The following is a 25,513-nucleotide window of genomic DNA, read 5'->3' on the forward strand; positions in this document are numbered from 1 at the left end:
GCCAATCAGGGAGTTCAGACCGGCAGGACCCCCCCCCCACCCCCCCCAGTCTCCCGGAAGTGGTCCTGGGGTCCGAGCCGGAAAGCGGAAGCGGCGTGCAGCACGTGGGGGAGGTGCCTGTTGGAGGAGTGTAGCTCTCTCTGGGGGGTGGGAGGCGAAGCTGTCTGCCGCGACCATGGAGGAGGAGGGACAAAGTGCTGGGGGCTGGAGGGACACCAAGGAACCTGAAGACCGGCTGCGTGCCATGGAGAGTTCAGGGGAGCAGCCGAGCGCACAGCCCCCGCTTCCTGGGGACCACTGCATTCGCGACGGCGACTTCGTGGTGCTGAAACGGGAAGATGTGTTCAAAGCAGTGCAGGTCCAGCGGAGAAAGTAAGTCAGGTTGCTGACCGTGGGAGCCTCCGCCCTTGCTTCTAGATAACGCTCTCGAAGTCCTCCTGTAGACCCCTTCCTCCAGCATCCCATTCTTGACTCTCTGGATTTCTGTCCCCCGCCCTCGTTGCCTCCTCTCGGATCTTACTCGCATAGAGGTCTTTCCTACCGGGATCCTTTTGCATCCTGGACCCTTGGGACTTCACCTGACCCTCCTGTCTTCCTACAGAGTTCCCCTCCATGATTTCATACCTAGCCCTCTACCTTTAGCATCCCTTCCAGTCTTGCCACATAGTCCCTTCCTCAGAATTCTATTCTTGGTCCTCTAGTGCCCAGATGCGTCCCTCTGCCTACCCCTACTCCCTCCATGGAGTTCTCTCCTTAGGTTCATAGGATTTTCTCTGTTCTTGTAGATCCACTCCTTCAGTCTGGCATCTCCTCCTTGCTTCTCAGAGGCTACTCCTAGCTTCCTCTTTTTCCCATAGATCCTCCTTCCTCCTTAATTCCCCAGCCAGGATCAATCCTACAAAAAATGACTTTCCACCTATTATGGCTTTGGAGCTGGCCTCTTCTCTCTACCTAAATGGAATCCAATTACACATTATCTACACAAAATAGAAAAGGGCTGTAAGTTCTCATAGAGCATGGAATCACCTTGGAGCTCCTTCGCTTCACACCAAAGTGTTCAAGAGCCAGGAAAGTGGAACTACTCAAAAGCAGTGTGCTCCAGGTCTCAACTTGAAATTGGGTTTGGTTTGTACACTTGCCAAATAGTGTCACATTGTCTTAGTACTAGAAAAGTAGGATCTTGGTAACTTTCTAGAAAAGATGGTGAGGTTGTTAAATACTAATAGCTTACTAATGGTGAGAATATATTGGGATGCTCAGGTTAATCTAGTTTTCTTTTGATCTGGGTTATTACTTTTTTTTTGTTCATTTTGTTGTGGTGCTGTGGATCTAACCTAGGGCCTCATACATGCTAGACAAGTGCTCTACTCCTGAGCTACCTCCTCAGCCTTATTTACTCTTGACAAAGAAGTCAGTTGAATGTAGTATCTGTACAGCTTTCTGCAGACAGAAAAACTAGGCATCATGAGATTTGGAATTTTTGATAAATACATCCATTCAATTATTTTACTATTGTTTGCATTGAACTGTTGACTAGTATTTAAAGTGAAGCAGGTATCATTAAAAATTAGTCAGGTAGGGCTGGGGATTTAGCTCAGTGGTACCACCGCCTGACTCGGAAGCACAAAGTCCAGAGTTCGATCCCCAGTACCAAAAAAAAAAAAAAACTAGTCAGGTAGAGGCTGGGACCTGAGTTCGATCCCCAGTACCCCCCCCCCCCAAATTAGGTAACAGGGCACAAAGCACCAAGCTGGTGATAACCAAGCTTTTTTGCACAAGCATCAATTGAGTAAAGAAAAAATTACGGAGGAGGGATGTTTCTTCCAGTACAGAAATGGAATATCTTTTAAGCATTTTAAAATTATACATTGAGGAAATTTTATTTCATTTTGGTAGCTGAAATTAGAGGAATTTTATAACTATCTCTCATCACTGCTATATTTTGGTAGTCTTGAAGCTAGTATGTTTTTCTTCTAGAATTAATTAGAAATTCTATGCTTGCTTCCAAGTACATAATTTTTGAAGATGTCCAGTACTAATTATTTAAGGTTTTTAGTTGAAGCATGACACAGTGCAGCAAAGTTCTTGAATTATAAGTACATAGTTCAGTGAGTAAGCCCAGTGTTACAAATCTGTGTAATGACCATCCAGGTGAAACTTTTTCTTTTTCTCTTTTTCTTACTGTTCTTGTAAGTTACTTAATTTTCAAGTATGGTTGTTTGAATGTGCTTTTTTAGATAAAGAGATATTTCACTTCCAAGGATATAGCAACATCTAGTATCTTCATGACATCATTTGGAAATACTTCTTATCCGTCCCTGTTCTCAGCAGAGCCACTTTAGTGATTTCTGTCTTGTTTAGAAAATGACCCTCTGAGCTCTGATGCATCACAAGCCAGACTCTCTCATTACCCTCCCTCTGGGCCACACTCATCTAATTGGGTCGAAGAAGTCCTGGCTCTCTGAGGAGGATACTGCACATCCTCCTCCTTCCCAGTGAAGACGTTGCTTCCATATCCCTCTGAGTGACACCCCTCCCTGCCTTTCCACATCAAATAGATCCAGCACTAGGGTGCTTGAAGGATGAGGGTAGGGTGTACATCTGGGCTGAGAGCTGAGTTTGAGCTTCTGAGGGGATTTGTGTCAGCAAATATTTCAAATGTTAATGGGAACCCAGCAAAGAATTGACCCCATCTGGATCCCTTAGGGTCACCCCACATCTCACCCAGAGGAGTTCAAGTGACATTTAATAAAGATGTAACACATACACATACAAAGGTGTAGCAGGATATAGAAATTTTAAAAAAAAGGTGCCATGCTCAGAACCTAGCAGTTGTGGGAACACTTGATGGGGAGCCTGAGTGCTACAGTGGTGCACACTGTGAGTCTCCGGGAGCACATGGAAAGGAAGAGGAAGAAGGTGGGGCACGAACAGAACTCATTGGTATGGCTCCCAGAGTTAAGAATTCTGTGGATGAGGACCAGGTCCTGAAGCTAGCTGATGCCTCCTGAGGTCCTGTGGCCTTTGCTGGGTTACACTGTGATACAGTGGAAAGAACTAGACCTGGTGATCAAACAGACCTCAATTTGAATTCCAGCTCCAGCATCTTATAACTGTGAATCTTGAAGTATACTTTTCTCTAGGCTTTGGATTTCTCCTTTGGAAAGAGCTATGTCCCAGGGTTACCATGAGAAATTAAAAGTATAAAACACACCTGGCATACACTGGCTAACCTGTAGTTTATACGCAGTAGATGCTAGTATTCTTCTTTTAAAAGGAAAGGGTTTTTTGTGGGATTTCTTTTTTAAACTGCAGTAGGATACAAATCTGAGTACGAGGAAAGCCAAAAATTGTCTGGTCCTCAGTAGGGCATTGTCAGTATTAGGTTCCATTTCCAAATGTTTAGAGTACTAGTAATGTTTACTTGTAAATATGGTCTGCTTGTATTAGATCATTTTCTAGTAAAATTGCCCATTAGACCAAGGCCAAAAGTTTCTTGAATCTTTGTCATCTCCATGACTGTTCTGCTGTGCACGTTGCCAGGGTGAGTTGCAAGGGGTGTCGCAGTGCATGTCCAGTGGCCAAGCCACCTTGGCAAATCTGCCCGCTGTTGAGAAAATCTGCAGAGCCTGTGAATTCTGTGTCCTGGAAGTGAAATGTCTTGTTTTTGCTTTCTCTTTCCAAAATTCAATGTTTTCTTGGCTTTTTAAATTAATTTTACATCTCTAACCAACCTGATTCTTTCTAGTTCATTTGTCAGTTTTTGTTCACAGAACTAACACTGTTGGACCTATTGGAGACCACTTTTGAAATAAACTGGAATGAGCATGTCTTTTGTATACTGAATGCAGAGCAAGTCAATTAATTGCTTGCTTTTTCTTCCCCAGAAAAATAACTTTTGAAAAACAGTGGTTCTACCTGGACAACGTCATTGGCCATAGTTATGGAACCACATTTGAAGTGACTGGTGGGGGAAGTCTTCAGCCCAAGAAGAAGAAGGAAGAGTCTACTTCAGGTGCACCACTTTGGATGTGTGAAATAGATGCTGTCCCTGGGTGCATTGGCACATGCCTGTAATAACCAGCTACTACCGAGGAGATGGGGCAGGAGGATCCCAAGTTCAGGGCCTGGCCAACTCAGGCCTGTCTCAAAATGGGGGGGTGGGGAGGTGGAGACCAAGGGATATAGCTCAGTGGTAGAGTGCTTGCCTAGCATGCATGAACCCTTGGGTTCATTCCCCAAAAAGAAAGGGATGCTGTCCAATTAGATAGTTAGATACACATCAGTTTCCAGTGTATTCCAGAGTGCCAGCCTAGGCTATCCCAGAAGAAGCCTAAACTCCTTATCTAAGAATTGTAGCTTAATAGAGCAGAGCAAGTTCTACCTTGATGATGAACCCACTAGAGTTCTGCCTCCAGCCCACCACTGACTGGCTTTGTACCTTGAGCTGGATATTTAATCCCACAAATTCCTTCTGCTTTTCTGAAAGAGTCAAGAAGAGACTTCCAGTTCCCTGAAGTGAAACAGCTGCAGGGTGGGGGCTGAGAGATTAAGGGTTCTGGCTTTGAATCCAACTGGCTGGGTTTGCATACATGCGTCGTCACCTACCCTGAAACCTAGGGCGGGCAATTTGACTCCCTAATTCTTACATATTTATCTGTAATGGGGCCTTAAACATGTTTAACACCCAGGTTGTAGTGCATATCAGTAATATGACTCATAGGTACTCGCAACAGTGCCTTGCCTGTCTGAAGGATCTCATTTTAGCCAGTGTTATTTGTTGAAATTAAATGCTTACAGGGCCTGGCATGTAGCTCAGTGGCACAGCGTCTGGCAAGTGTAAGGCCCTGAGTTCGATTCCTGGTACCAAAAAAATTAAATGCTGGGGCCTGGGATTTAGCCCGAGTTTGATCCCCAGTACAAAAAAAAAAAAGGAAATTTAAATGCTTACAGAATTTATTAAAGTAAATATTCTTAATGAAATATCTTAATAAAAATAATTACTAAAAATTGGGTAATTAAAAATGTTAAAATTCTGAATCAAACCCATTAATTAAATACAAGGATAACTCGGTTTATGAACTTAATTTGTTCTACAATTTTGGAAAAGATGGCCACATTTGTATTTGTGTGGGAAAGATGGCTGTGGCCATGTTTGTCACCCAATATAGAGTTTGCAAACAAAAACAAAATTTTGCCAAAACGGTTCTGTTTGCAAGCCATATAGTTTGTAAACAAAAGCATTTGTGAAACAAAGTACTGTTGTGCTTTTTAATTAATGCCTATATTTCTACTAAGTACCAAATAGGTGCCAGGCACGATTAGGCACTACGAGTATAGCAGTTCATGAGACAGACTAATAAAAGGTATGGTAGAGAACAGCCAAAATAAACTAGTCCACAAGCACACAGCGTCATTTCCAAAGATGCAGGGCACATGCTGGAGCCTGATTAGGTACAGTGAGGCTTGGCTGAGGTGATCAGTGACAGAAAAGAACCAGCCACTCAATGGAGATTTATCATCTGGGCCTTCTAGGCAGAGGGAGCAGCAAGTCCCAAAGCCCTGCCTTGATTGGTGTAAAAGGGCACAGTAGCTGAAGCTTAGGGGTCAAGAGATGAGGCCAAGCAAAGGTAAGCAGGGCCCCATCTTCTGTGACCTTGCAGGTCACCTGTGCTATAGTTCCTCATTGCTGTTGGAAGCTGCTGTACTGTTTGAAGCATCTGAACACATGAGCCAATTTGCATTCTGAAGAAAGAGCATCCTGGCATCCATGCAGCTAGGAAGGGGTTGAGAGTGAGCAGGAAGATGAGTTAGAGCAGCAGAGTAGTCGGGGTGAGAAAGGGAAGTAGAGGGCGGTGGGGGCAGTGGGATGGAAGTCGTGAGTGGCCAGTGGGCTGGATGCGGATATGAACTTTGGAAAAGAGAGACTAAAATAATTGCAGATCATAAATGAGATAGAGTGATTTCTTTCCTTAGAGACTAAAGAAGCTGGCACTGACAATCGAAATATAATTGATGATGGGAAATCTCAGAAACTCACTCAAGATGACATAAAAGCTTTGAAAGACAAGGGCATTAAAGGAGAGGTAATACTCAAAGGAATTTTTTTATTTTGTTTTTGTTTGGTGTATAGGAAATTGGTTTTTAAAGCTCACTTTACCTAAGACAATGGGTGAAGTGTTGTATTATTAGAAATACACATCCCCGGGCCGGGGATTAGCTCAGTGGTTCCGCTGCCTGCCTTGCAAGCGGAAGGCCCCAATTTTGATCCCTGGTACCAAAAAAAAAGAAATACACATCACATTCAGAATGTCAAAATTTTATTTCTTATATGCAGGAATATAAGTGAATGACCTCACTAACGTTATTAGTGGTAGAGAATTTAATAATAGTGCACACCAGGTGCTAACTTTGTTCATTTTCAGTAGTGTTTTCAGCCAGTGTCATCAGGAATGAATTTCCTCTATCTTCTCTTGTTTATGTCTGTTCTTTTATCACGGTCCCAATGGAGTTATATAGTACTTACATTTTATTACAAATTTCTGAATAGTTTAGAAATACAGAGTTGATCTATTCGGACTTCAGTCAAAGAGGGACTGGAGAATCAGATCTTTGGATATATTATGGGGTAAACAGCCTTTGAAGAGCTTTGTTTTGTGGCAGTGAAGTTTTAGAAAATCTGCTTGCTCCTTTTTTATTTTTTGGTATGGGGGATCGAACTCAGGACCTTGCACTTGCAAGGCACGCAGCAGAACCACTCAGCTAAATCCCCGGCCCATTGCTCCTTTTCTTATAGGAAATAGTTCAGCAGTTAATTGAAAATAGTACAACATTCCGAGACAAGACAGAATTTGCTCAGGACAAATATATAAAAAAGAAGAAGAAGAAGTAAGTGGTTTTTTAAGCAGTTGAAAATACTGACTTTTTCTATATTTGTGTACTATATATTACCAAAGATAAAGTGTTTTAAACCTTTTTTCAAATTGGTGTTCTATATTTCATTCCGCTAGATATGAAGCCATCGTTACTATTTTGAAGCCATCCACTCGTATTCTTTCAATTATGTATTATGCAAGAGAGCCTGGAAAAATTAAGTACGCTTTGTTTCCTTTCAAAAATATAATTGGGGGAAATATGTCTTTAAGAAAGTCATGATTTTAAGTAAAATGAAAAACTTGCTCACCTGCATAAAGTGTCCTCCTACCTCATAAATTGTAAGTCCTTTTACTGTCACCTCCAAAGCAATCAATTATCAACATAATTTTTATAAAACAAGTAGAACTTGAAAAATGATGATTAAAGTTGTAGGCCTTAGCTAAAAGTGAATGAATCACGCTTTCTTTCCTTAGCCACATGAGATATGATACACTAGCGCAGATGTTGACATTGGGAAATATTCGTGCCGGCAATAAAATGATCGTCATGGAAACATGTTCGGGCTTGGTGCTGGGTGCAATGATGGAACGAATGGGAGGTAAGGCTGAACATTTTCAAGTTTGGTAAAACCCTACCCTGATGTAAGTAGAGAGGGGTCCAGAAGTCCAGACTGTTAGAAAGCCAGATTGAGTGACTGAGATTAATAAAGTGACTTAGGTGAACCCTTGTGGTTTCTTGCCGGGGCCTCCTCAGGGTCCACATCTCCCAGCCTCAGCTGTGTTGGGGCCATGGTGGGGATGGTCCTGCAGCTTCAGCACTAGTGGGGACGATTTGGAACCTGTGGCTAGAGGGGACCTTCAGGACATGGATTCCAGGAACACTTACTTCAGTTAAAATACCTGATGCTCATTTTTTTTTTCGTACTGGAGATCAAACTTGGGACCTTGCGCTTTCAAGGCAGGCAGTGGCACCACTGAGCTAAATCCCCGGCATCCTGGTGCTCATTTTATTGGCCTGAATTGAAGTAACTGAGCATTTGGTCTACTAGGAATGTCTTCTCTCCTGGAAGAAACAACTGAGCCTGATTTGCTTGCCTATCTGTTCTGAGACCATGTAGAAGATAAGCACTTACAACGACCCCCTATGAGGATCGTGTTAGGAGAAGGCAGAAAGGCATCTATGACATGACATCCACATTTGCAAATCAGGGTTTTACAGTAGTGTCAAGTGGGGATGAGCAGCTTTAAGATATCCAGTGGATCCCAGAGGAGCTGCATTATTTTTGAGCCCCTAAACAACCTCAGTCTCATTACATAGTGGATGCTAAGGATTCGTTTAGCTGCCACTCTGTAGATGTTTGTTTCTTTTTGTCTGTTTAGGTTTTGGCTCCATTATTCAGCTGTACCCTGGGGATGGACCCATTCGGGTAGCAACAGCATGTTTTGGATTTCCCAAGTCTTTCCTCAGTGGTCTGTATGAATTCCCCCTCAACAAAGTAGACAGTCTCCTGAACGGCACATTTTCTGCTGAGATGTTATCTTCAGAGCCGAAAGACAATACTTCCATTGAAGAAAGTAATGGCATAGTCGAGGACAAGCAGACTCCTGAACAAGACACTGAGGACCCCATGACAGAGGCACCAGACAGCAGTCACCCAGAAGACCAAGAAACAATGGAAGTTGTTGCTCAAGGCCCAGAATATAAGGAGCCAAAGGAGAGAGGAAGCAAAAAAGCTTACGTAAGAGCATCATCTGCTGCTATATCCTTGTAATTCTCTGGGCCTCAGTTAACCTCATTTAAGTAATGAGATTGGGTTTTGCTGTGGAACATCAGCTCCGAAGATGACACACAGCAAAACTGGAAGAGGACTGCATGTCCGTGTTCACACAGCATGACTTCATCTTTAGGATGGAGCTCTAGACACAGAAGCATTGCTTCAGCCCTTTAATGAGGGTTTTATAATACGTAGGTTTTTCTTGTGTTTTCATCTTTCTCCTCCTGTTGCTTTACTCTGAGTTGAACTTGTTGAAATGTTTCACTAGACCAGAGTGTTTTCCATAAACCAGACTGAATGACTTCAGTGCTCTGGTTTCTTGTTTTTCTTCTTGAAGATTCAGGAAAAGCAGAGGAGACAAGAAGAACAGAGGAAAAGACATTTAGAGGCTGCTGCTCTGCTGAGTGAAAGAAATGCAGATGGGTGCGTTGATGCAAGAACACGGGGTACTTCTTGGTGCTAGTGGGCTTTGCTTCAGATGGGTTCACATTCTCTTGCCACTTGCCTACTCTGAGTAATAGAGTGGAGATGAGGATGCTGTCTTGGGGTTTTAAAGAAAGGAAGCCGAACCAGGCATGGTGGCACAGGCTTGTAATGGCTGAGGCAGGTACCATAAGTTTGAGGCCAGTCTGGATGACATAGCAAGGCATCATCTCAAAAAAAGAAGATACATTTTTAAAGAAAGGAGGCTAGATCTGGCAGAGGTGGAAAGTTGATGTGGTAAAAGTTTCAGAAGAAAATCAAAATGCTTTCCAGTAACAGTGTGTCAGACAGGGCTGTGTAGTTCCAGTGGGTGTGCAGGCTTGGCTAGGGAGCCTCCAGGCGGCTGTAATACAGCTGATGGCAGGGCCTAATGACACCTAACGAAGAAAGTTAGATTCAGATGTCTGCAGAGCCAGCATATACAATGTTAGATGTGCTTCCAGATTTAGAAACAAAATCAAGAACGAAGTGCTACTCAAGGGTTACTAAGGGCCATGAGAACTTGTAACCCAGTGTATATTTTCTAGAGATGCAACAGAATGTTGCATTTAACTGTTCCTTGCATGAATCATATAAATAAGTACATGATCATTTTAAATGGTGTTTTTAAACATATACTCCATGTCAGGGGAATAGAGAAATAATCTGCCTGACATTTCCTTTCCAGTTTAATCGTGGCAAGTCGTTTCCATCCCACTCCACTGCTGCTGGGTTTACTGGACTTTGTGGCCCCTTCACGGCCATTCGTGGTCTACTGTCAGTACAAAGAGGTAATTCTAGAATCCTGACATCTGAATTCCGATTCTCAAACTATAGCCCCACAAGTATTTCTTAACCCATCTCTGTTTTTGCCTCCAGCCTTTGTTGGAATGCTACACAAAACTGCGGGAGAGGGGAGGAGTCATCAACCTCAAGCTGTCTGAAACCTGGCTCCGAAATTACCAGGTATGTGTCCAGGAGCTGCCCTCTGGAGTTGCTTCCCTGTTTCTAGCCACAGCAATGGAAAAGTTTCCTCCTGTGACTTGGGAGAACATGCCCTTGACTTTTTCTGACTCTCTTTCCGGGTCAGACTGCATTATCAGTAACTCCAGCCCACAGCATTTAAAATGCAAACAGTTGTTCATATTTCCCCAAGGCCTTGGTGCCACTGTGGAGAGGGTAACCAGCAGAAGCTATAACAAGAAAGTGGCCCCCTCTCTCTCTGCTGGGACATCTTCACACCCCATGGCCAGGCAGGGTTGACTGGTGCTGGGGGACCTGCCAAGGCGGAAGTCAGTATGAGAGACGAATCAGGGAAATGGCTGTAAGATAAGGGGCGTGGGAGCAGGATTAGAGGATGCAGGCTGTGCTTATGGCAGAGGACGAGGAGGAAGAAGAGCCTGCAGTGCTCTCTTGAAAGTCTTAGCCCAGCATTGAAGGGCCCAGGAGCAATGATTTCCCTGTAACAGAGCCCCATGTTAAGTGGAAATGGTGTACTCTTGGTACCTGTGCTCCGTCACAAACTAGGAGTAGCCATGTCCCCTCAGTGAGAATGCTGCAGCGGATCCCACAGCAACAACAGCTGGCGGGCCCCCCCACCCCGCTGCCTGAATGCCTCCTGGGCATTTCCCTCTGGAAGCAGTATCAGAGGGGCACTTCCAGGCTGCCACAGTCATGGCCCATTGCTTGGCATCTTTAATACCATGCTAGCACTGCTGTTGAGCCCTGAGTGACCCTGCCCTTTATGGAACTAAATAAATCCTCTTATTTAGTTCAGGTAACAGGAGAGAATTCCTGTTGGGGTTGGCAGGTTTGCAGGGAAAGGAGATTCTGAGTGTACTTCTGGGAGCTGCTTCTGCAAAGACCAACGATGCATCATTGGCCACGAAGCTTCTGGAGCCAACAGAAGAAACCAGTGTAGGCCCAGAGTACTGCTGCACAGGCCATTCGCCCATTGCCTGCAGAAACTTGCCTTAGGTTTGAGAGGAAGAGGGCTTCAGTTTTATTTAAGAAAAAAAAAAATTAGTTAAACTGGTTACTAGTTTTTCTCTGCACTGTCAGGTGAAGGAATGAGCTCCTTAGAAATTTGTCATTTAAATCTTCAAGAGCACCTCTTTTCATTCAGATCTGATTTTTGAAGTGTGCCATTAGCATGCACTTTATGATCCTGGGAAAACGTGAGTGTCTTTTCCTGTCTTGATTAGGTTTTACCAGATCGAAGTCACCCCAAACTGCTGATGAGTGGAGGCGGGGGCTACCTTCTGTCAGGGTTCACCGTGGTCTCGGACAACGTTAGAGCAGATGCCACCCTCAGATGCAGCACAGGCACTTTAGAGTCCCTCAAGACAGAGGAGCCAGCAGCCAAAAAACAGAAATGCACAGAGTCTGGGTCTTAACCCTTTAAGAACGGCTTTGATTTTTGTTCTCAGACATTCTGCCATTAATAATTAAACTTTAAATGCCATTGCTAGTTGTTTTTTCATATTTTAGGAATAACAACCTGTCTGTGCACCCCTCCCTGGGAAGGCGGATCAGCCTCTGTCCACTTCTGACACTGGTGGTATAGGGGGCTGGAACTGTAGCCATACAGGCCTGGATTGATTTGACAGTTCTGTTTCTTTAACAAAAACCAGGAGTGCTTCTAAATATTTTGAAATTTTTAACACTCTGAATACGTATTTATATAAGATTGTTTATATATAAACTAAGTGGAATAACAATGTAGCTAAAACTTGGTGAGTTCTGAAAGAATTTGTAGAAGAAATTTCCGAGGTTCATTCTGTTCTCTTTACCCAAGCGATACGGATGTGTGGCTGTGTGCATATTACAGTACCAAAAACATCCACCCTATTCCCTGCAGGGGAATAAGCTTTCCTTACATGCTACGATTTACTATTTTAATAGTTGACAACCTAGAAGAGTTCTAAGTATTTATTTACTGCTTTTTTTTTTTTTTACATAGAAGATTTAGTGGGTACTTTTTTTGCAGTAATTTGCCAGTTCCCTTATTCTTTGTTCCAAATAAAGTGACTGGAATTTTTGTGGAATATTTAATTAAAAGAAACATTTTTTCCACTGTAGAGACTTAAAGACACACACATTTATATATGTGTATAGATGCTGATATGTACACATACACATTTATATATGCACCCAGACAGAATGTGATACCTATCTGGATGTACACAGACATGGAGAGAATTTAGTATTTATTTGAATTACAGAAAAAGTTTCATGCAGGACTTGGACTAGTTCTCATTGCATTGGTGTTGCTCCTTGTCAAATACATTTAAAGTGCCTTTTTCTAGTGATTATTAATACAGGTCTGAAATGTTCTGTGGTGATTGGGTATGTAGCCTCAATAAGCTCTGCAAAGCAAATTATTTGACTATCTGGTGACAAAGGTTCAGAGTGAGCCAAGGCTCTTGTCTGGTTGAGAATGGATCTTGCTCTGTAATCACGCTTGTGTGTGCTGTTCACATTAGCATAGAAGAGACAGGGATCGTGCAGCCCAGAGCAGCTCTGAAAGATGAGATTTCTTTTTCCTAATAACATGTCCTATCTGATAATAACTGATGTGATTACCAACAAGTACAGTTGTGGTTTCCTTTTCTTAAAGAATAAAAGTGTTTCCTACGCTGCTCTGTCTAACTTGCGTTAATGATGATGCAGTGGCACCACAGGGACACTCTTCAGCCTGCCTTGGCACACGGTCTGTCATGGAGCACACACGTGGAGTGGTGCCCCTGGCACGTACCAAAGCCATCACTCACACCCAGCCAGTCCAGCACGTCAAGGACACAAAGCCATGAGCTCAGGTGACATCGAGTGGTGGCTGGTGTGCATCGGTCCCCATCAAATCCTACCTGTGACTCAACCAGTTTCTAAGTCCTGGTCAATTCCTGAAATCCTTTGCATGGGTCCCTGAGGGAGGAGCTGAGGTTCGAGCCACAGAGGCCCTGTGTGGCCATATAGCTGCCCCCGGTGACTTACAGACTCTTCACCAGCACCTACAGCAAAAGTTAACATTTTTTTTCTCATCTGGATGTCTTAATTCAGTGGCTCACAAACAGTCTTGCAAACTTAGCACTTAAAAATTTAGAATCCCCTAGTGGGTTTGTTAAACAGGTTGCCAAGCCTTTGTCTTGCTTTTCATATTCGGAGGGTCTGGGGTGAGATAGAATTTTCATTAAGTTTCCAAGTAATACTGGTACTGCTGGCCTGGGAGCCACCCCTTGAGAAACACTGCTGTGTTCCCTCATGGGTGCAGCTAAGTAAAGGACCCTACCCCCCCACCCACACACTGGTACTGAGGATTGAACTTAAGGCCTTCACACTGTCCTACATCCCCAGCCCTTTTTTGTATTTTGTACTTTGAGAGTCTTACTAAATTGGTGGGGCTGGGCTGGAATTTGCAATCCTCTTGGCTCAGCCTCCCAGAGTGCTGATATTGCAGGCATGCAACACCACACCCAACTCAATGTAGAATGTCTTTGTCTTGTGTGATATAAAATGAACATTCATGGAATTAATATGAGAAAATGAAAAAATGGAAACAAAATCTTTGTAAATAGGGATGGATGGAGGGTTGAAGGGAGGGCAGGGGAAGGGGGAAAAAAATAAGAACCAAGAGAGATTATGTAAAGGTGCAGATTTCCAATGATGAATGTCATTATATTGTACACCTAAAATGTACCAATAAAATAAAATTTTAAAAAAATAAAATGAACATTCACTTTGGGTAACGGTTACATGGAGAGTTATGAGGAATAGCACTTCAGTGGGTAGCAGTCAGAAAGGAAAAGACAAAAGTCGTTTTGTAATATCCATCCCATTTCTCCACTGGACTAGGATACTTGGCAGTATACCATGTAGTGCCCATTAAAAGGGTGTTTTTCGCTTAGAGGTGCACTCAGACTGTATGAAGCAAATCTTACTGGGTAATCATTTGTTGATTGTATGTAGAAAAGCTAAAATTTTGGTCTGAATATGTGAAACAAAGACATCGGGAGTGTTTTCATTATGTTTTAAAGCATTGGTTGTACCTATTGCAAGAATAATATGAAATACCGTGATACCTCTGTTCACAAATGCTTCTGTTTGTGAACAAATACTTGTTTCCATTCAGGAACTCTTGCGGCCAGTGATGGAATGGTCTCCTGAGAGTGAGATCAGGGGATCTTCAATACTGGTAGACACGTGGCCACACGATCTTGGCCACAGTAGTCACACTGCCCAGGTCTCCAACGTACATGCCCCTCTTGCTCCACTGACCCACCATGGTTTTTGGAGAAAGGACGAACATGAGGACCTGCCCTGGAGCAGCCTTATTTGTTATCACCAAACTGATGGGTGTGCAATACACGCTGGCCTCCAGCCAGTCCTGTGATGTGTCCTGACACCACACTGGTCCATTTCCTGCCTGCTCTGCAAGACTAGAGAGATTCTGAGATTTCATTTTCACATGGACAGAAAGGTAACAGGGCACCATTTTGCTCTGAAACATCGGCAGTTGTAATCTGTCGGGTGTTTGTACACTTAGTGTTACCATCCTAAACCAAGAAGCTTTGAAAAGTGGGAACATCAACCCAGAGGATGGAGAAAATAGCAGGGATTCTTTGCTTTCTGGGAGGACTTTCCCTAATTGTATCAGTTAGTGCTTACTAGAGAAACAGATTTAATGCAAGATATACAAATACTTAAGAATTGGCAATCTTCCGTGTAAGATTGGCTTACAATGGCCGCCCACAAAGACAGGTGTGGAAGAGTGCAAAAGGGCTGTCTGTGTCCTGGGGATCTGAGGGATCCAGTCGAAGGCCTGGAGCTCAGTGGTGTCCCATGTGAGTCCACATCAGGAGGCTGAGGGGTCTGAGACAGAAGTCTGAAGGGTCTTGGCTGGAAGCCAAGAGATGACGTCCAAGGTGAAGGTGTAGACTGGAGCTCCTCGGAAGAAACAGAAGTGAGCCTTCCTTCTTTGTTTCCCTTTTATTCCATTCAGAGGACAAGCCTATTGGTGGGTACCACACACACCCAGGGTGGGTCTTCTGTCTTCAGTAAATCCCTTCAGCCACACCCAGAACTGTGCTAACCCAATTTAGCTGGGTGTTTGTTACTCAAATTGACACAGTTAAAATCAAGTACTTAGGTGGGTAACATGGCTTTTAGTTCCTCCCATCTGCTGTGAATGACCCTAAGTAGGAGATACGATGAAGTAAACTAAAACCACTGGGTGGGAGATTCAAGAAGACAAAAATAAGAATAGTATTGATTTAAAGCAGGCCAAATCTGGCCCACTGCCGTTGGAGGGGCTGGCCTTCAAATTAAAAATGGTTTTTACATTTTTAAGTGGTTAGAGGAAAAAAATTTTGTTTAATAATTCTATAGCATGTGAAAATTACATGAAATTCAAACTTCTAAATGAAGTTTCAGGGGAGCAGAGTCACTCGCCGGTTTACATCCTGCCAGGAGAGAACTGAAGAGTTGTGACGGAGACTGTGTGGCCTCCAAGCCTAAAGTATTTCTACAGGGCCCTTTAGGAAGGCGTTTGCTGATCCCTGACTTCAGTGATGAAGGGACAGGAGAGCAGCTTCCAGAAGCAGCCACAGTGGGGACGGCTTGGGCTGGCCTGCAGTCACGGCTTTGGCTTGAAACCCAGAGCTCCTGCAGGGTTGTGAGCCCACCCACAGCACTGACAGCAGCCCCTCTCCTTGCCTGGTTTCCCTGCCCTCTGTCCCCACTTTCCCTCTTACCTTGTCTCTCGCTGCTCCCTCATTCCTGAGACTCTGAACCCTGGCCCAAGATGGAGCCCAGCTGTGTACCTCTTCCCTGTCTTGTCACTGTCCTTGCTCCCCAGGGTGATGCAGGGGCATGGGGGCTGATCAAAGAAAGGGCGTGACCACAAGGTGGCAGCAGCATACACCTGCTTTGTTGGCTGCCCACAATACTACCAGCTTGTGTGAGGAAGAGAGGACACTCATCCCAGCAGGAGTCTGTCCAGAGGCCTGCCACTCACCGGGGTTGCCACACAGAGGAGAGCAGGGAGGAAAAGTAGACCCCAAGAGAGGGGACTGAAGGGTGCTGTATGTCTAGGGGGAGCGGCTGAGGGTCTTAGAACCTCAGGGCTCCAGGTTATCGACGGCAGGCAGTAGGTGACCAGCACAGGAGTGCAGGATGTAGTTGTGTGTGTGTGTGTGTGTGTGTGTGTGTGTCGGGGACATGGGTGGGCCCTACATAGCTAAAAGTGTGTTTCAACTAGGTGGATGTGTAAGATTTGTATTTGGCATCCATGGGCTTTGGAGCTAATCAACCTCAGCTGCTGCGAAGCACTAGAGATCCCGGACCCAGCCAGAGGCCGCCCTGGATAACAGCCACGGCACTAGGTGGTCTCACCCTGTCACCTCGGGGGACAATCCCCATGTCACCCCCAGCATAGGCCCTGCCTTGTCCCCGGCCCCGCACTCCACCTGTCTTTCGCTTCTGCAGCCTCAGCTGCCCTGGCCTGAGCTCCTCCCTCCTGTGCCAGTCCCCCCTGCACCTTCTCCATCTGTTTTCCCAGGCGCAGGCCAAGCCCTGGCATCATCCTCTTGTTCCCTCAGCCACACTGAATGCTTTGGTCCCACCTGTCAGCCTCAGAATGGATCCAGAGTTGGCCTACTTCCCCCACCCCCAGTGCCACCACCCTGGGCCAAGCCATTGTGATGACCAGCTGGTCAGGATTGGTGCTGTGCTCTCCTTCATGGCTCATCCAGCCTGCTCTCAGCCCAGCAGCCAGTATTGTTATAATGTAAGGCAAACCATGTTGGCCTGTTGAGAGCTCCACAGTCACAAAAGCAAAAGTCCTTAGCAGGACTCACAAAGCCCACAGTGATCTGGCTTCTGCTGCCTCCTGTGATATCCCCACCCCAGCCTCCTTGCTCTGCTTCAAACCTGCTGAGCACACCTGCCTCAGGGCCTTTGCTCCTGCCATTCCCATGCCTGTAAAGCCCTTCCCCAAGGTGTTCACATGGCTCATGTCCTTGAGGTCTTCCATCAATAAGCACATTCTCAGCGAGGCCCACTATGCATCCGAGTGTCTGGTTCCTAGACTGTAGAGTTGCAGGCAGGGGCAGGGCAGCCTCCCTGCTTTTTCTATTGGAGCCTCTGGTGACCCAGGTGTCTCTGGGCTTGTGGCAGCATCACTGCTGTCCTTACCTCCATCACCATATGGTGTCTGCCTCCTGTGTCTGTCTTCACACAGCATTCTCCTGTGTGTGTCCCAGTTGTCCTCTTCCTATGAGGACACCAGTCATGCTGGATATGGCCCTCCCTGATGACCTCATCTTGACTGCATTTGGTGAGACCTGTTTCCAAATCAGGTCAACTTCACAGGACCTTTCCAGACCACTCAGTGTTTTCGCTGTGAATATAAATGCCCCTGAGCTGCTTATGAACACCTCGGTCTCAGCGGGCTGTGTATATGACAGTGGTCCTGAAGATTAGAGTGGAGCCAAAACATTCCTGTTGCCTAGTGATGCCACAGCCATTGTAACGTCACAACACTGTGCGATGCTCATAGAAACACTGTGCAGCCCACGGTATAAAAGTCAACACACACAGTACCCAAGTGCAACGGGATGTGATACTCAACACTGATAAATGACTATTTACTGGTTTAGGTGTTGACTACAGTATATCGTCATTGTTTTAGATTACACTCCTGCTATAAAAACCCAACTCACTGTGAAACTGGGCTGGGTTATGCCAGCAGCAGCCTCATACTCACACACCATGTGTCGCCTGCATCTCTTGACCGCACCATTTTCTCTTGTGCTAGACTTAATCTCCTGTTGTTTTGTTCATCATGGCTCTAAGCACAATAAATGATACTCACAGTGCAGCCTGGGTGTGTCCTAGGCCACACTACGTAGGTTTGAGTCCATACATCTGTGTCCCTAAGACGACGCCACCTAAGGACGCATTTCTCAGGACCTGTCCCTGTTGTTCAGGGCTGCATGACTGTATTAGTGTGTGTGTGTGTGTGTGTGTGCGCGCGCACACGCATGCACACGTGTGCACCAGGCTGACATTTGGTGCATTGCAGTGATTTGCTTTCTCTCTTTCTATGAGATCAACCCTTATTCATCTTAGGCCCCCCAAATTCTCTGTATTTAGGAGGTGATTTTGATTTCCAACAGGCTGTGGTCAGAGCAAAGGCAGAGACCAACTGCAGTGTGCAGGGTGTGTGTTCAAGTCTCCCAGCATCTGTGTCTGGAGGTAGTGAGACAAGGGCTTGCTTCTCCCACATAGGACAACTACAGCTGCGTTTTTTGTTATGACTGAGCCTTGGCTTTGGCTGATTTCTTGGGCTCAGGGTCTCTCAGAAACAAACCCAGAGATGATACTCTAAGGAAGAGTGGTTTACTGGGAGGCGATCCTGGGACACACCAGTGACATCGCCAGAGGGCATGGGCCAGGGAGGTAAGAGCAGCCAATAAAGGGCACACTGGCAAGCAGGGCACTGCTGGGGCACCTGGGCAGTGTGGAATATGTGCCCCAAGTTTCCCAGCCCAGGCATAGTAACTGGCCTACCTTGTTATGGGTTGAATTGTGCACCTGGAACAAGACATGTGGAATTCCCAGCCCAACACTGCAGAATGTGGCCTTACTTGGAAATAGGGCTGTCGCACTGTACCTAGCTGAGAGGAAGTCTTGCTGGGGTAGGCCAAGTCCTTATCCAAAAGCACTGGTGTCCCTCTGTCAAAAGCGCACCCTGTGGAGAGATGGCACCCCGCTTTCTCTCTTCTGTCTCTTAGTGTATTTTTTTGTCAGGCCTGCATCATATACTAGGCAGGTGAGTACTGGAACCTGACTACAGGGGTCTCTGGCACGTGGGAAGAAGAGACAGAGATCAGGTGCTGCCACCAGCCACTGAGCACCTGGGCCACCAGAGGCCAGAAGAGGCAGGAAAGGACTCCTCTCGAGCCTTGCCAGCGTCTTGATTTTGGACCTGTGGCCTGCAGAACCATGAGAGACCGCGTTGTTCGAAGACACATTGTTGGGGTACCTTGACCTGGCAGCTCTGGGAAGCTGGTGAGCATTTATCTGTCAAGCCTCTTGTCTACGATGAGGGCTACCTCCAGTGCCCCTCACTGGCCTCTGCAAGCAGCCAGTCCCGGTGCCATTGCCAGGAAAGGAGACCCAGGGAGAGAGAAGAGAGAGAGGGCGGTGAGGAGAGGGGAGAGGAGAGAGAGAGAGGCAGAGAGAGAGACAGGGAGACAGACAGAAAGGCAAAGGGAGAGAGCACTCGTGAGCACTCAGCTATCTAGAAACATGTTTTCAGGTCAGAACGATCTGCTGCCAACAGCACAAAACTGATCAGCGTGCTCCTGTCTGATAAAGCCACGACTCACCCAGGAAAGTCTGTCTGGAGCTCACCTGGAAAGCATCTGGTTACATTCTCCCAGTCAATCTTGACCTCACAGAAAGGACCATCAGGACTTTCTGGGTGGCTAAGTCCACCACGTTCCTACACGTTTGCCTCCTCCCAGAGAACAGCTCTTTGCCTGCAGTGCCAAACAGTAGGAATGACAGGCCGACACTCCTGGCGAGGAATAGCGGGAGGTAAAGGCGAGGAAAGGAAGTGTCCGACTGCCTTGTGATAAGACGCTGCAGGGATCACAGCGGCAGCAGCCAGCACCCCTCTGCTGTCGGCATATACCAAGCACTGTGCCCAGTATTTTGCACGAACTCCTATCACATTTGTAGCAACCCAGTGCCACAGCTCTTTCTTTTACTGGCAAACCTGGGATTCAGAGAGGGAAAGTGACTTGCTCCGCTTGCTGACAGAGTCAGAGCTCCATCTTCTTACAGGGTGGAACTGGCACAAGCCTGGAGGAAGGGGCCACGGATCTGTCCGGGTGGACCAGGAGTTCGACTCCCAGTCCGGAGCACCTCCTATTATCCAGCCTTTCTTTTTTTCCTGGGGAAAATGGTCCCTGGCTGGCTACTCCTAGAGCTCTATAGAACTCCACAGTTTAGAGGATTTTGTAATTTTAATTTTTCTTGAGATGAGGGGTTTTTGTTTTGTTTTGGTTTGGTTTGGTTTTGGTTTTTTTGTTTTTGTTTTTTGGTACCGGGGATTGAACTCGGGTCCTTGCGCTTTTGTTTTGTTTTGTTTGAGGGTCTCACTATGTAGCCCAGGCAGGCCTCAAACTTGTGGCAATCCTCCTGCCTCAGATTCCCGAGTGCTGGGATTACAGGCATGAGCCACCAGGCCCAGCTTATTGAGATGAGGTTTTACTGTGTTGCCTAAGCTGGTCTGTGAGTTAACTCCTGGGCTCAAGCAATCCACTTGCTTCAGCCTCCCAAGCAGCTGGAACTATAGTCATCCACTGCGGTGCCAGACTAATCATGAGGGGTGGCTGCATTGCCTTTTCACACTTCCTTCCCTCATCCCTCTCAGCACTGGGACTGAATCCAGGCCCAGCACATGCTAGGTAAGTGCTCTACCACTGAGCCCCAGCCTCCCAGCTTATGGGCTCTTTAAAGTAATACCTTACAATTATTGAAACTATTCTTCAAGTCTAATCACTCAGTCTGCTGCAGCAAAAATTTTTCCCCCGATATCTTTCTGTTTATATCCTGTGTATTGTTTTACTTAGGACAGATTGCTCTTTTTTTTTTTTTTTTTTCTTTTTGAGGCAGAGTCTCCCTTTGTAGTTCAGGCTGGCCCAGAACTCTATGTAGCCCAGGCTGGCCTTGAACTCATGGAGATCCTCCTGCCTCAGCCTCCTGAGTGCTGGGATTACAATGGTTATTAAGATAGTCATACTAGAAACATCATGTTTTTTTGTTTGTTTGTTTTTTCCGGTACCAGGGATCGAACTCAGGACCTTGCACTTGTGAGGCAGGCACAGCGCTACTGAGCTAAATTCCCAGCCCTTGCTTTTTTTTTGTTATGCATCCAAAGACCAACAAATCCTAGTACCATCTTTCAAGTTTAAAGAATGGATATGAAAGTCACACCCCCTCCCAGTTAGCCCAAAGGAGGCTGAGAAGCATGATGCTTTTGGTCTAGGTGAATCTTTCATTATTTCAAACTTAGACAAACATATTATGAAAGACAGCAGCACAGTCATTGTCGCAAGCATATTATATGTCTATTTTGCAAGAAAGAATATTCTACAGGTCATGCTATTCATGTTTTCATAGCATTCTGGCAAAAATCAAGGACACTTCCAACTGTGTCAAACGTTAAGGAATAGTAAATTCTACTTTCTGACTGAGTAAATAAATGGTGTCTTTGAGCAAAGTGGTAGAAAATAGGTAATATAAGGGCTATTTCTTGAAAATGTTGGTCGTTCAAGCAACCATCAGCCCCTTTGACTAAACTTCTCAGCTATTTTCTGTAATTCCAAATCCATCGCAGCCAAGTTTTCAAGTTGTTTCTCCTGAAAAATATAGAAAAGGGGAGACATGAGGTTCCAGGTCACTTTATATTGCTTTTGTTTGAGACAGTATAAGTAGCAAGGAAATTTTAGGTATGTTTAGAGGCCACATGAGTCAACCTTCATCAGTGTTCTCGAGGGGGGATCCCCAGACTGACAGCTTCAGTAACCCCAAGGAACTTGTCAAAAATACAGATTCTTGGGCCGGGGATTTAGCTCAGTGGTTTTGCCACCTGCTGCGCAAGCGCAAGGACCTGAGTTCAATCCCTGGTACCAAAAGAAAAAAATATGCAGATTCTTGGGGCCGACCTTGGGGAAGGTGTAGATCTAGAATGTTCTCCCAAACTCTCATTAGCTCAGAGGTGGGGCTTCTGGAAAGGTGATTAGATGGGGGGCACTGCACTCGTTGTTAGGTTCATGCACTGGTAAGTTCAGCAGCTGCCCATGCTGTTGGAAGTGGGGCTCACTGGGGATGTGACCCGGAAGGGTGCGTCTCCCTCCCGGTGCTTCCCTTCTCCCGCTATGTGTTTGCTGCCATGGTGTGAGCAGCTTTCCTCCACTCCACCCCTCTGCCAGGCCATTTCTGCCATGGAGCCGGTCAACCATGGTCTGTAACCATGAGCCACATAAACTTCTCCTCCTTTAAGTGGTGGGTGTCAGGTATTGTGTCTCAGAGAAGTGATTAAGACACACCCAAAAACTACTGAATCACAACCCCTGAAGGTTAGAAAACCCACATGATTCTGAAGCACATTCAAGTTTGAGAACCAACGACCAACATAATCAGTATTAGAAATAAAACATTGGTTGGGAAGGTACAGCTTTGATAATATTCTCTTTTCCAGATGTAAATTCTTATTGTAGTAGGACATAAACTAATACAGGCCGAAACAACTGATTTCTGTGTTGCCTGATCTTCCTACACAGAAGGGTAGTGATCAGTCAAATGATCAAGAAGACTCGGGAACAGTGCTTGTCAGTGTTGGCTGGACACTGGAATCACTGGGATCTTTGAAATATCAGGCAGCACCCAGTACTGATTAGACAGAATCATGGGGTGGACCCTATACGTGGGAATTTTCCCAGCTCTCTAACTGATTCCAATGTGCAAACGAGGTAGAGAAATACTACCATAGAGAGCGGAGGCCAGGGAAGTGGAATACAACTACACGGTGGGTGGAAGTCAACCGCAGAAGTGGCCTCCCCTCAGTTACTAGGGCTACATTCTCATGGTGAAAAACGCCAGTCTCTCCCCATTATTATCAGATAATGTTGAACACAGCATATTAACCTTAATCATCATAAGTTAATTTTAAACAAAATCCCTACTCTGTACCTCTTCCTCCGTCAGATGGTCAGCCCCTTCCTGTTCATTTTCTGCCTCCTGGCGTGTGCTCAGCTGTTCCTCGGCGTCATAGAAGTCGGGGAATTCAGCTGACTTCTTCCTGTAATGAAGGAGCTGGTCCAGCTCAGCCACCCTGTCATATTGCCTTTTCAGGTCCAGTTTGGGAGCCCTAGGGAAGCTTCTCTTCTCATATCCCCAATTCACATCCTCAGAGAAGGGCTTTTTCTCCCACCAGTCATAGCTGTATTCTGGGAAGGAAGCCTTCTCATTCAAGGTCAGCCCATTTTCTTCTTCACCGCCAAGAAAATTGTCATCCATGTTGTCTCTTCTCTCAAAATGGCTGTTCTTCCACTGGAGCGGGTCAAAGTATGGGTTGAACAGCACCCCTAATCTCTTCCTCTTTTCAGTGATGTGATGGGAGACATATTGTTTGTCTTGAAGCCTATCGTCCTCCTTGTTTTCTCTAGGGTCTCGGAGGTCCTCCCGCTGCTGCCACTTTTCTTGGGCTCCTTCCTCACCATAATTGAGGTAATTTCTGTCCTGTTCTTGCCACTCATCTTGTGGATGTCTCCTTGCCTTGTCCATCTGACTTTCCTGAACATGATGATGTCCTTCAACCAAGAACCTTTTCTCTTCTGTGGTGTCAGGAGTAGAATAGGCACCTGGTTCCCCTCCTCTCCCTCTGTAATGGTGTCCCTTCCCTGCCTCATGGACCCTCTCTTCCTCACTCCCTTCACTATATCCCTGCACTAAGTTGTTAAGCTCTGAGCTGGGGCGGTTTCTCTTGTCCTCCTCCTCCCAGCTCTCCTCACTGTGAGGCCTTGGAGACCTGTACTCCTCACTTCCTCTGCCCATGTATTGTCCACCCTCCAGGTCCTTAGGAGCCTGGACACCTGGATAACCCCTTGCTTCTTCCTCATATTCAGGTTCTTCCTCTGATGCCTGATAATGGGTAGAGTGGTGGTCTCTCTGTTCTAAACTGGTCATGGCCATGTTTGCCTCCTTAGATTCCTGTCCCTTTTCCTCAGAAGGAAGATTCTCTTCTTGAAAGGACCTGTCAGGCCTGGTCCTCCCATGGTGATGTCTGGGCCTCATGTGTCGTTTGGCCACCTCAGAGGTAGCATCTTCCTCACTTTCCTCCGATTCTTCCTGGCTCCGAGGTTGGCTGTGAGACTCTTGAGGGGATTTCTCCTGGCTTCTCACCTCCTCTTCACTCTCCTGGCTGCTCTTCTCCCCGCTGTGTGTCTTCTCAGGGAGCCCAGCAGAGTGGGTATCTGATTTGGCCACCAACTCCTCTTTTTTCTTGGCTGAAGCCTGGCTTCTTTTGTTGAGAAGGGCATTCTGTGTCTCTCCTGCCTCTTCAGTGTGCCTCCCTTCACTGGCATCTTCCCCATGCTCCCCTTTCTGATGGTCCTCTCCCTCTTCTTCCTCCCTGCCCTCATTCTCGCTCTTCTCAGAATAGTGTACCTTGGCTTCTTCAGATCCTTGGCCATTGTCCTTGGAGGGATAGAGACTCCCCCAAGACTCATCCATGCCCTCTTGGCTGTGTTTGCTTCCCTCTTCCCATTTCTCCCTGTCAGTCTTTGTCTGGCCTTGAGTGTCTACCTCCCCTGGGGCTCTAGCTTCCTCCCTGCTGGAGAGTCTGTGGGCTTCTGTGGCATCACCTGGGTCTCTTAACAATCTTACTTCAAACTTTTTGTTTTCATTCTCACTTTTCTCATCATCTTTGACCTCTTTTCCACCTATAATGAAAACAGCAGAGTAAATATAACCTCAGAGATGCTCGGGTTCAACAAGTACCCGCCTTGGTAAACCACTGCAAATCCTGGGTCTTTATTAACTGTTTAAGTGAATAAAGAATATACTCACATTCCTGTTAGACGCAAATACTATGGGAGCTCCTTGACATAGCTTAAAACTAATGATAAGCTCTCTATATTTTTAAATTTTCATAACACCCAACCAGCCTAACACTCAGAGATCAATGATCTCTTTGAAATCCAGATACATATTTATGAAATGTTAGAATTTAGAACCAGAAGAAATCTTAGAATTCATCCAGTCCAATCCCCTTTACTTGCAGACATGGAGCACATTGAGACTCAGTGGTATAATTCAAGATCATTCTTTCCATATTTACTATAAGTAGGGTAAAAAAAAGTTAGCATCATGTGAATGGCTCTAACTATAACCTAGCTAAAGTTAAGTAGCCAAAAGGGAAATATCAAGAGACAAAGGAAGATTTAAAATTTAATTATTTGTTTATCAGACTTTATCATCCATTCACTATGTTGACTCAACTTAGCAGCAAATGACAACTGATCTCAGAACAGTCATGGGCTGCAGGGCTGCATGTTTCAGCCAACAACAGACAGCTTGTACCATGATGGCCTGTAAGATTATATCACCTGATGAAGTCACGGCTGTCTTTGTTTGTGTAAGTACACTTTGTGGTGTTTGGACAACAAATAGCCTGATGATGCATTACAAATTGATAAGATGGCTTCGATTTCCTCCCTGAGAAAACTGCATGGCCATAGAAAGGACCTGCATGTAGGTCCCACCCTCTCCAGGTATTTGTAAATTTTCCCCCCCAGTACCAGGGATTGAACTCAAGACCTTGCACTTGCA

General features: G+C 45.6%; 2 protein-coding genes across 8 annotated transcripts in view; one reads left to right on the plus strand and one right to left on the minus strand.

The window, feature by feature from the left end:
• Positions 1-66: 66 nt before the first annotated feature.
• On the plus strand, positions 67-12,753 carry Trmt6 (tRNA methyltransferase 6 non-catalytic subunit). 6 transcript variants are annotated; one of them, XM_013070724.3, is made up of 11 exons: positions 68-372; positions 3,888-4,015; positions 5,977-6,086; positions 6,797-6,888; positions 7,011-7,094; positions 7,350-7,474; positions 8,256-8,614; positions 8,994-9,073; positions 9,801-9,903; positions 9,992-10,078; positions 11,317-12,753. In XM_013070724.3, the coding sequence occupies exons 1-11, from the start codon at positions 176-178 to the stop codon at positions 11,506-11,508; spliced, it is 1,557 nt and encodes a 518-aa protein (XP_012926178.1). In that variant the 5' UTR covers positions 68-175; the 3' UTR covers positions 11,509-12,753. The 6 variants fall into 6 exon arrangements, with proteins under 6 accessions (XP_021110694.1, XP_012926178.1, XP_021110693.1 ...); XM_021255033.2 differs by lacking the exon at positions 11,317-12,753 and adding an exon at positions 10,923-11,288 and having other exon boundaries at positions 69-372; positions 8,988-9,073; XM_004840795.3 differs by having other exon boundaries at positions 71-372; positions 8,988-9,073.
• Positions 12,754-21,227: 8,474 nt separating this feature from the next.
• Positions 21,228-25,513, minus strand: part of Chgb (chromogranin B) — a 45,544-nt gene continuing 41,258 nt past the window's right edge. For both annotated transcript variants that reach the window (XM_087188678.1, XM_004840789.4), the window contains exons 4-5: positions 22,874-24,624; positions 21,228-21,540 (exon numbers count right to left, since the gene is read on the minus strand). In XM_087188678.1, coding sequence (XP_087044804.1) covers positions 21,463-21,540; positions 22,874-24,624 — 1,829 coding nt within the window. In that variant the 3' untranslated portion in view covers positions 21,228-21,462. The remainder of the gene's footprint in view (positions 21,541-22,873; positions 24,625-25,513) is intronic.

Source organism: Heterocephalus glaber, unplaced genomic scaffold (genome assembly GCF_053883595.1).
Source record: "Heterocephalus glaber isolate CG9 unplaced genomic scaffold, H.glaber_assembly_v1.0 deba00001532, whole genome shotgun sequence".
Classification (NCBI taxonomy): Eukaryota; Metazoa; Chordata; class Mammalia; order Rodentia; family Bathyergidae; genus Heterocephalus; species Heterocephalus glaber.